General features: G+C 34.9%; 1 protein-coding gene across 7 annotated transcripts in view; it reads left to right on the forward strand.

Annotated features, from left to right (window-relative positions):
- The window catches only part of sez6b (seizure related 6 homolog b), a 369,655-nt gene that overhangs the window by 318,931 nt on the left and 38,501 nt on the right, over positions 1–12,223 (forward strand). For all 7 annotated transcript variants that reach the window (XM_087284203.1, XM_087284201.1, XM_087284202.1 and 4 more), the window contains exon 9: positions 2,130–2,268. In XM_087284203.1, the coding sequence (XP_087140329.1) occupies positions 2,130–2,268 (139 nt within the window). The remainder of the gene's footprint in view (positions 1–2,129; positions 2,269–12,223) is intronic.

Here is a 12,223-nt window from a genome sequence, read left to right on the forward strand (position 1 = left end):
TGAAGAGCTCAACAGGCAGCATGTGCAGGTACAGCACAAGCGTCACCCATCCTTTTAGTGCCTCTTCTATGTAATCCACTACATCCTGTGTCACCTGGATGAGTTTCAGACACTCTTAGCCACAGACACAAGCCTAAAGCACCACTAAAAGCATTAAGCCATGGAGGCCAGAAGCAGGAGCACAAGAACGAGAAAAAACCTTGAATCCAACCCTCACACACATACACACACACACACACACACACACATGGTGCGTCTTATCTGACCCCCTGCTCAAGTGCATTTCTCCAGCTACACAATAGAGTTTGGATTGAAAGGATTTAATCGTACTGGCTTTAGCAGAGGGTCAAGACAACAGCTTTCCATTTGAATATGTGCTTACGTCCAGCTAAGCCAGTGTAGTGATTGAGTGAAAAGGAGGAAATGAAAACAGAAAAGCGAAAGTTGTTTATTAATCTGACCTGAATTTTCTACTTACACTCCAATGGTGAGATTAATCCAGAGCTTGACCTACCAGTCTCCTGTGTAACAAATTTAGAAAATCTCTTTAAAGGACAAAAGCTATTGGAATGACAAAAACTTACAGCAAATTTGCTTAAAGATGATAAATGGTCATTTTAATACAATAAGTTGCCAATAAAATATTGCTAAAGTAACTATACGGTACATATTCTATAATTTGAAGTTATAAAAACTATTTAGAGGTATTAAAAAAGCTCATAAACTAGAAATAAATTCAAAATTATGCAAAGCTGAAAAAGCTACTAAAATTTAATTAATTTACAATAAATTTGCTAAAGAAATACAAAAGTGCAATCTAAAGTCAACAGGTTGCAAAAATGTCACTGATGTAAATAATTTGATAATACACTAATGTTTGCTTTTATTTAAAAGAAACGTATGTTGATTTATTTTAAAACTCTAATAATCTGCATAAAATACATTAAAACACAAAATAAGCAAAGCTTAAAAGTTACAATAATATTATTGTTACAATACATTTGCTAAAGAAATGCTAAATTGTACCATTAAGTCATCAAGTTGTCAGAATATTACTTAAGTACAGATTGCAAAAAAAAAATATGATACTGATTGCATTAACTTAAACAAATAAAGGTATTTAAAAACATAATAAAATGAAAACAAAACATATGAACACAAAAATAAACAAAGCTGACAAAGTTAACATTCATACTATTAAACTATCAATGTTAGTATATTTTTTCCAAATAATACTAATACACTATAAAAATTGTAATGACATAATTCGACAACAAATATGTTATGTTACTTTAACTTATTTTAAATAGTTAATCAGGTTTCAACTACATTTTTAAGCTCAACTTGATATCTTTAGTTAGTTTAATTGATGCATGTTGAGAGGACTAAAAAGTTAATTTGATTTAACTCAAAAATTTAAGGCAGCAAGAATTTTTTTACAGTGTAATTATTCAAATGTCAAAATGCATATACAGTTGAAGTCAGAATTATTAGCCCCCCTTTGAATTTTGTTTTCTTTTTTTAAATATGTGCCAAATGATGTTTAACAGAGCAAGGAAATTTTCACAGTATGTCTGATAATGTTTTTTCTTGTGGAGAAAGTCTTATTTGTTTTATTTTGGCTTGAATAAGAGCAGTTTTACATTATTTTGGCTTTAATAACAGCAGTTTTACATTTTTTAAAAACTGTTTTGAGGTCAAAATTATTAAGTTAAGCTATATTTTTTTCTGATTGTCTGCAGAACAAACCATTGATATGAAATGATTTGCCTAATTACTCTAACCTGCCTAGTTAACCTAATTAACCTAGCTAAGGCTTTTAAGGTTGATTTAAGCTAAATACTTGCGTCTTAAAAATATCTAGTCAAATAGTATTTACTGTCATCATGGCAAAGATAAAATAAATCAGTTATTAGAAATGAGTTATTAAAACTATTATGTTTAGAAATGTCTTGAAAAAATCTTCTCTCTATTAAACAGAAAATGGAGGGAAAATAAACAGGGGGGCTAATAATTCAGGGGGCTAATAACTGTTTGTATTATTTAAATTATAAGTATGTCTTTTAAAGTGGGGTAAATTTGTGTTTATTAGTGACCTCTGTTTTTCTCTGTGTTTGTTTGTATTGCAGCTGTTTGCAGTGGTGAGATCACAGATTCAGCTGGGATGGTCTTGTCTCCAAACTGGCCTGAGGCCTATGATAAGGGTCAGGACTGCATCTGGGGCATCCATGTTGAGGAGGACAAAAGGATCATGCTGGACATCCAAGTGTATGTATAAATTAATTACTTTATCTATAGATTATTCTTTTAGGACTCAGACAAAAATCAACACACACATTCTCATGACATATCTGTAACTACCAGACAAGATCTTCATTACATTTCTGCTGTACATGCAAGTTTCTTGTGGTTTTAGTGTCTCAAAGTGGTTTTATTCACATTACATAGTTGCATCTGCTCTGGGTCACTAATAATGTGAAAACAGAAATGGGGCAGACATGTACTTAAAATGGCTTTCCTCTAAAATGTCCTAAAATCCTAAAATTATGATGGGTTAACTTAGTAAAATAGCCATAATTAAAAGTTCTTAATATATTTATTTAATATTATTTAATGTATTTTTCATTTAATAGTTTCACTAATAATAATAATAGTAATAATTAAAATAATAATAATAATAATAATAATAATAATAATTGTTATTGTGTTACTATTATATTATTATAATTAATTTTATTAATGTGTTGTTGTTATTATTATTATATTATTATTATTAGTAGTAGTAGTAATATTATTATTACTGTTATTATTGTTGTTGTGTTATTATTATTAATAATGTGTTAGTAATATTATTATTATTATTACTATTATTATTATTGTTGTGTTATTATTGTACTATTATTAATATTATTATTATTATTATTATTAATGTGTTGTCATTATTATTAATGTGTTATTATTATTATTATTATTATTATTATTATTATTTCATCCATATATACTTTTAATCAATTATCTGCTGTTGCCCTACTCCACATATCTGACCAAGGTGTCCTGAAGTGCTTACATTCCTCCAAAAACAAAAACAAAAATTCCAGTGTTTGGCCTCTCCAGAGTTTTAGTTTTTTCCAGAGTTTCTTTCTCAGCTTTTAATGCATCACCTCAAGAGACTGCAACTGCATCTGCTGCATCCTTTCCTCACAGCGAGCGAAGTGTGAATCAAATCCGCTGTGGCTTCATCAAGCCCTTCCTGCGCACACACTCCCTGCGCACCCGTCGCTCTTTAACTCCAGACGTCTACAGCCTCAAACGCGCATCTCCATGGGGCCGCGCTTTGTCCTTGATGTGGCTGAGATTGCAGCGCCGTTACGAACCCAGCTACTTTGCGTCATTCTCTCCCCACTGACCCATTCAGCTCCATTCTGTTTCTCTCTCACCAATCAGTCCAAACACCCATCATACACACCGCTCTGGGCATTTCTGTTGTACTCAAAGACCTCAGTTGACTTTTCTGAAGATCTTCCAAAGCATACATCTTTAAAGCGCTGACACAACAATGCAGCTCTCTTTCAGATTCTCCCTAAACTCTTTCAGAATTAACCCACAGAACTGTTTGGATTTCTCCGTGTTGCATCAATAATTGCTGTGATCTTCATTGGTGGCTCCTGCTGTCAGCCAAGTTCTCGGAGGCTTATGCTGAATTTAAGTGAGGGTTCATGGGAGAGGTTGAGTGTGTTTGTAAATTGCGGTTAACATCGCATCAGGTTTACTCAGTTCGCGCTCCCTGCCAAATCCCGGGCAGTCAAACTGCGCTGGCAGAGAGATCGAAAGATGGCAAGTGAGAGAGAGTTATTTTCTCTGCAGTTTCTTGTGGGGGGAAAAAGATTCAGACTGCTTGGAGCTTTAAACAAGATGAACATACCTTTCTCCTACTGGGAGAAATACTTTAAATGATGGGTTTCAGAATCTGGTGAGCTCCCTATAAAAAGCCACATTATTTTAAAGGGTTAGTTCACCCCAAAATGAAAAGTCTGTTATCAATTACTCACTTTTATTTTGTTCCAATGCTGAGAATTTTGTTCATCTTTAGAGCACAAATTAGGATATTTTAGATCAGGGGTGTCCAACTCACTTCCTGGAGGGCTGCTGCCCTACACAGTTTAGTTCCAGCCCTGCTTCAACACACTTGCCTGTAGGTTTCAAACAAGCCTGAATGACTCAATTAGTTTGATCAGATGTGTTTGATAAGGGTTGAAACTAAACTGTACAGAGCTGTGGCCCTCAGGAACTGAGTTTGACATCCCTGTTTTAGATTAAATAAAAGAGCTCTCTTATCCTCCATCAGCCTCATTCACACTACGAGCGACTTACAGCGGTAAAATAACAAACAACCGTTTATTTCAATGGAGACTTCTGGCGACCTCCAACTAAACAAACGACAGCGACTGTTGGCGACCAGGTGGACGTGTCAAGCGACATGACAAAGTTGAGAATCCTTCAATTTTATGCAAATGAAAAGCGACTTTTTTTTGAGTGGCAGCCAATAGGAGAACCAGTAGAACTCATGTGATCCTCTCTCAGCTGTATTCTCTGTGATGTAGAACTACACAGACCTGCGTTTGTAGCAGGTTGCCACCCAGAGCAACAGGCAGCTACGAGGTCACTGCTAGTGTGAATGAGGCAATATACAGCAACGATCCGGAGATGAGTCCAGAAAAGGAACTAAAAACATCAAAACTTTTTTATTTGACTCTAAAAACACCTTTGGGCACAAAAACGGTAAAAACACCTTTATTTGCCAACAGAGTATGGTGCACATTTTTTTTGTGCATTTTATTGCCCATAGTAAGTGCAGTAACATGCAGGAGAGAAAACATAGCTAAGCAAAGTTATTCATTCATTCATTTTCTTTTTGGCTTAGTCCCTTTATTAATCTGGGGTTGCCACAGTGGAATGAACCGCCAACTTATCCAGCATATGTTTTGCGTAGTGGATGCCCTTTCAGCTACAACCCATCACTGGGAAACATTCATACAGACTCATTCACACACATACTCTATGAAAAATTTAGCAAATCCAAATCCAATACCACATGTTTTTGGGCTGTGGGGGAAACCGAAGCACTCGGAGGAAACCCACGCGTACACAGGGAGAACATGCAAACTCCACACAAAAATGCTAACTGACTCAGCCGAGGCTCGTACCAGTGACCTTCTTGCTGTGAGGTGAACGTGCTACACATAAATGTTTATTTATTTATTTATTTATTTATTTATTTATTTATTTATTTATTCATTTATTTATTTATTTATTTTGTTTTATTTTGTTTTATTTGTTTGTTTGTTTATTTATTTTATTGTTTGTTTGTTTGTTCGTTTATTTTATTTTTGTATATACAGGGACAATGTAAAACATTGCATGTTATGCCAGTTACTAATAAAGCTAACTTACATCTGTAGTCTCTGGGCAGGATGTTGTAACAAAATGTACAATATTAAATTAAAAAACAGTTCAATACACACTTACTGTACATACATAGAATTTGTCATAGTCAATAATTACAATCAAATCAGTGATTACATGTTTTGTACATGTGAGTACATGAGTTTCCTTAAGCCACAATTTAAGCACAATTTTAAAAGTATGAAAAGTGCTACTCTATTTATAATTTTGGCGATTCATAAAATGCAAGTCAATGACTGATAAGCCTAAAACATATACAGTTGAGAATTATTTAGTCTCCTGATGATATATTTAGTTTTGTAATCAAAATGGTTAAAGAGACAGAATTAATATTTTTTATAACATTATTGCTTTTAATCCACTGCCTTAGCGAACAGTCTGTTTTAAAATACAAGTTTCACAACCAGTGTTTTTACTTATCAAGACAAATTAATGGAATAAATGAACGTCAATAACAATAGCAATAATTATGTAGCATTACATTCAATTTCAGCTCATTATTTATCACATAAATGCTTAATTGTCTAGCAGATTGCCCATTGCAATGAAATTGCGACACTGCTTGTGTGCTTTTTGCTCTGTCCAGTATTTTACACATCCTTAGAAACATTTATAAATGAAGAGACTTGATCCAAAAACCTCTAAAAGACGTTTGATGTTTTCTTTTTTTAAAACTGGCATTTTTTCTGACTGTGTATAGGCACAGTGACAAATAAGATCTTTTCATTGCCTTTAAAGTGAAATAACTGAATATAAACACAGGAGAATAAGAAAAATGCTAATTTTAGTAAAATATTTCAGACAGCATTTAGAGGTTTTTGCATCTAAAATAAAAATAGGTTTAATTCATTTCATTTAAATAAAGTATCTAAAAAATTAATTTAATAATTCATGTTTTTATCAGTCTTTCACAAATTTGGGTTTGGTAAGATTGTCTTATTCTTTTTTTCTTGTTCCTCTTTTTAACATTAATTTCGCATATCAAGATTTTTACAAAAATGCTGGAAAAAAAATGTCAAAGCCACTTCACTGCCACTAATCTGCAACATTTTGAATCCATTTTATAAATGCTATTAATATAAACATACTATTAAACTCATACACTGCTTTACCATACAACATTCAAGCTATTTGTCTGGTTGACTGAATCTGCTGTGCTTCATTTAGGAAGCCTATGCAGGCAGTAGTAATATCTCTGAGATTTGGAACAGAGTCTGGAGTGTGCTGTGAAAAAAATCAGAGAACAGGGAGTTGGAAATAAAAACAAGGGCAGATGAAGGGGCATGTCATGCATAAAGAGGATGCAGAAGTGGGATGCACATCGCACAAAGGTTAATAACAAACTCAACAGAACAACAATTATTTTATTTGGTGTTTTTATGAATGTGAAATCAATTATGTGAGCCGGGAAACAAGTGTTGAGTGTGATTGTGCCGTCAGGTGAGGTGCAGAACACGAGGCCCTGTTGTGTCAGACCCAGATAGATTATTCATGCATTCAATAATTTGGCTGCCTTAATTAAGATTCACTCATTTGCATATGGTTCCTTTCGCATTTGTCATGTTTTCTCTCTCCCTCTCCCTCTCTCTCTCTTATTGCGAGTGTCCCGACTGTAGCGCTACATTGTGGGATTGTGTAATGAATGACATCCTGGATGTTTTTTGCTGGAGCTACAGTCAACATAATTAATTTCCCATTTATTTTTTTGGTGGAGATAATGGAGGGAGATGGCGAGTTTTTTCTCTTTTTTCTGCTGGTGCATGAGGTCCAGATGTCTACAGACAGTTGTGCTTGTGTGCAAAATATTTTCCTTTTTTTCTGTCTGATATTAACATCTGGTTCAGTTTGAGACAAAAAAGATGACTGGATGTACAGATGTGAATGGGTTCCAAAATGTGTTATATTAAGATGTATATTAAGATGCATCAAGATGAAGGATCGTGTAAGGCTTTTTCATATGGTGCTCAATTAAAGGGATAGTTCATGCAAAAATGAAAATGACCTCATCATTTATCTCATGTGGTTTTAAATCTTTATGATTTAATTTTATTAAAAGATGATATTTTGAAAAATGCTGCTTGCCCATTGAGTAGGAAGTCAATGGCCCCTTTCACACAGTGATACTGGCAAATACCTGGAAAATTGTTGGAACTACTTTACTGGTAAATTCAAAAAAGTGCTGTTCACACAGGCAAGAAAGTTCTGGAATTTTTCAGAAAAACAAATTCACACATCCATTCCGATATACTTGTAAAATCTGACATTATTAACCAGAAATGATCTCTAAACAGTCACACTTGTATTTGTAAACATAGTAGGGGTCGGGCTTTTGTTGATGGTTTCACTTTTATTTAAAGCTTTAGCAATCATGCAGCTGCTTTGTCCCAGAGACAATCAAAGTCAGAAGCACAAACCACAGCTAAATGTTTACACATTTGACTACATTACAAATTCTATGGATGGGAATTCAAATTCCCTTTCACATGTACTTAAAATGTGTGTGTTTGCTGGCGCTCACCGGAGGACTCCTTCATGTGCACACGGGTCAAGCAACTGAAGCAGAGCTTGAAGGTTAACAAACAGCGGTTTATCATAAGCATTTTATCGATAATTTTTCACACAGTTGGCGTCAAGAAAGAACATAGAAACATTATCTGACTAACATCTAGCAGCTAAATGTGTCTTTAAAAATATTCAAAGGCCTTCATTTTCATAATCAGGGCGGAGGTGAATGCGCCTAAATGTTATGATTGACTGGAGTAGTCGTCTCACATCAGCGTGTTGGACGCGCTCTTTCCGGCAATCCTTCTGCATTCACACAGAGCAGCATTCCAGCAAATGACTGGTAATGTTACAACTTCTCTTTCCAGAAAATTACTCAAACAAATTTACTGGTATTTTCAAAAAGGGCCTCTTCACACATAACCCCTTTATGGAAAATTCTGGTCATTTTCCGCGAAAAGTCTGTATGTGAGAAAGAGGCTAATGAATACCAGCTATATGCATTTTCAAAATATCGTTTTTTGTGTGTTCAACAAAAAAAGACATTAAAATAGGTTTTCAGAGTTGTCAGCAGTTTGAGAGATTGTTCACCCAAACAAGAACATTTACACTTGTTCAATTTGAGATGATGTTTTATCATACCTATCATAGCGTTTGACTGGATTATTTCAATGAGATTTTTGTTTTAAATTAAATTATTTTGATTTGCAAGAGTGGATTGGTTTGCTAAAACTGCTATTATAGTAATACTAGAAAAAGGAAAAAAGAAAGAAAGAAAGAAAGAAAGAAAAACTGCTTTAAATTTATGCCATTTTAACATTTTCTATAATAATAATCATTTAATTATATAATAATAGAATAAAAACATTAATAATACTGAGAAATGTTACTTAAACATCTAATCATCATCACTTTTATGATTTCTAAAGATGCCGTTAAACTAAAAATGTATGTAAAAAATTATAGATTAAAAATTATCAAAAAAATTATTTTGAATTGTAATAATGTCTCACATTTCTATATAGCATTATTTTGCTGTATTTTGGTTCAGTCAGGAAACTGTTATGAGCAAAAAAGACACAAATTCTAAAAAGAAAAAGCTATTTTATTATTAGAAGCATACAGTCTCTGCATATTGAATCCCCAGAATCAACATATGTGTGTATGTGTGTATGTTTGTATGTAAACAACATTCTAAATACCATATGTACACTTAATATTGATCCGGCAGTCCAGGAGCATGCAGGTGAATTGTTCAGCAATGTCTCTGGAGTCATTCTGGTCCAGTGTGAAGCCATGCGTCCCCTGTCATTATAATCTCCAAATGACCAAATTTATCATTGGACATATGGGACATTATCAGCCAACTCATCGAGTGAGACGTATAGAGGAAGAAAATGAGAGAGGAGGGAACCATCTACAGCTGTTAAGCCCGAGAGAGAGACTAATAACAAATCGACAAGCAGTCGTGCACTTATTTCCATTATTTTGTGCCTCACATTCTTAAATGCGTCTTCTAAAAAGTGATCATTGGCCTACAGGTTCTTATTTCTACATACAGAGGCTTTCAGTTGCGCCTGAATCAAGGAAAATGTAATACCACAGCCCTGGCCACTGCTGGAGGCTCATTATTGGTCCGTAAGAACATTTTAGCCCGATGATGAATATGCACCCAGTCCTCTGTAATCATTCATCAATGTACGGCGCACTCCCAATTACCTGAGAACGTGGGGCGTAATGAAGGCTGATGAATTCATTTAGCAGGGGGAGGAGGGGAGGGTAGGTTTTGGGGCTTTGGATGGGAGGGAGGGGGGATTGGAGGTGCACAGGTGACAGCTGGCACACCTGCATACAGGCTTTCACGGACCTAGCGGCACAGCAGGGAATGCTGGATATTTCAGAGCCACTCAAAGATTGGGATTCCCATAAGGGCTACAGCCCTCTACTGGAGCTGAGGAGCACAGCTGTGCTCGACCATCAAAATCAGATAACAAATAAGAATTAATGTAATATGATAACAAGGTGATAACTCTGAGCTGTTCACAGTGATGCCAATATAAATAAGCATTTTTGAAAAGATTCAATTAAATTCATGTACAGTTTGTGGCTGTTGTTCTGTTGGAAGATGGGTACACTGTGGTCATAAAGGGATGGACATGGACTGCAATGGCACTCAGGTTGCCTGTAACATTTAAATGATGATCATTTTGGATTTAAGGGGCTCAGATTGTGCCAAGAAAATATCCCAACACCATTACACTGAACCATTGATACAAGCCAGGATGGGCCTATGCTTTCATGTTGTTCAGAGCAATTTCTGTCTACCCTGCCATCCGAATGTGCTACACATTCTCATTCTCAAGTTGTCACATATTATTGACATCTATTTGGTGTACCCTTTTAGCAAACAGGGTACAACCAACTGAAATGATAGCATTTTGAACAAAATGTGGCCAAAACAAAGTTTGTATTAAGTTCATTTCTGCGGTTCTAAGCAGCTCATCAAAGTTAATTTTAGCTTCTAAACACCTTTGAGCTACAATTGGTCTGGATAATTATGCAATCACTGGGGAGGAGGTGTCCTGCAACTCTGCATTTGATTCGTATCTCATATCTTGGCCCACACGGAATCTGCGCATACAGAATTTTGCAGATTTCCACAGATTTTTAGCTCATCATTGATTCTGTCTATTAGCTTATTCATATGTGTAAATTTATAATTATTCAGTTTTTAAACAAATTTTAGTAATATAATTGACTAATATGAAAATATTCATATGATTTATTTTAATACAGTTTGTAAAGTCATATTTTCTGTCTTTTAGTAGATATATTTTATAAGAGACTTGCTTTGTTTACCAAATAAAGTGTATCTAATTAGATTTGCACTGTAAACATTGCATAAAAGTTTAAAAGCTATTATTTTTTATTTCAAATATTAAGGTTTTAGTTATGATACTCCCAAAACCATCCCGCATAAATCTGCAGATTTTTAACAAAATTCTCTACAGAAATAGCAAAAAATGTCCGCAGATTTTGTCTGGGCCCTGTTCATATCCATGGAGGTTAGACAGGAGAAACGCTTCCTACACAACACCAATTAGCAACATAAATACACTAGATGGTCAAGTAGCAAAGTTGATGAAAATGTATGCCCAGTTGTACGACTGCATGTGGAAAGGCTTTAAAGACTCAAAGAAAGTCACACCTTGTCGTGCAATGCCTTTTAAAGTTCTAACAATACTTTAATAAAGTCTGCTCTCATATCCAAAGGCTGAAGGAATTAGGGACAGTTTTTTTTTTTTTTTTTTATGTGCTACTTTATTTTCTATACAAACACATGGTTGATGGACATTCGTAAATGTTAAAATCGAGTCTTATGTCATGATAAGCACCTCGTTTTTAAGACAGTGTGTCATGTTAAAGTAATTAAGTTTTAAACGCAGCATTACTCATCAATGTCAATTCCAAACCAGTAGACCAATCAGAAGAACTTGAATGAGGTGCAAGCATTGCAAGCTTTTGTTTACATTAGCAAGTTGGCCTGGCCACCATTTTATTTGGTGGCAAAATTCTTAACCCATAGACTGATTTCTCGCGGCTGCCATTTTAAAAGCGAATTTGAGGTTGAGGTCTGAAAAAACCCAGAAATATTGCCTGGAGTCACACATGAACGTAGTGTACCTGGCAGTATATCTAATCAGCGAATAGAAAGTGACACAAATTTATAATTTTACCCCTTTTCGAGTGGCCCGAAGGTTCTGAATGGATAGTAAAAAAAAAAGGTATATCAGACCACATTTTCAGCTAATGAAAATGGCACTAGTTAGCTAACCTTATCTATCCCAAATACACGTTTAAGATGCCATTTATCAAACTCAAGTTAATAAACTGATTTTGTCACTAAATTAGACTTGTCACGATACTAAATATTGGTGAATTTCCCACTAACATTTGAGCGCGTTCTTAAGGAGCGCTAATTTGCCATAGGATTTACCAGTGCTCAACTGAAATGACAATGATTGGGTGTGGAGGTCATCAGTTCACTGCACTTTCCCGTTGTTTACCGAGTGCAAACACAGACTTTAAAACACTCCAGTGTCCCTGAATTTGTGTTTGCAGTGGTGAAGAGAGGTGAACTAATTACCTTCACAGCCAATCACATTCATTTCTGTTGAGCACTGGTGAATACTATAGCAAATCAGCGGTGTTTAAGAATGCGCTCAGCTTAAATGTTAGCGGGAAATGATTGTTTTTA

This window comes from Danio rerio, chromosome 15 (genome assembly GCF_052040795.2).
Source record: "Danio rerio strain M-AB ecotype USA chromosome 15, GRCz13ab, whole genome shotgun sequence".
In the NCBI taxonomy this organism is placed as follows: Eukaryota; Metazoa; Chordata; class Actinopteri; order Cypriniformes; family Danionidae; genus Danio; species Danio rerio.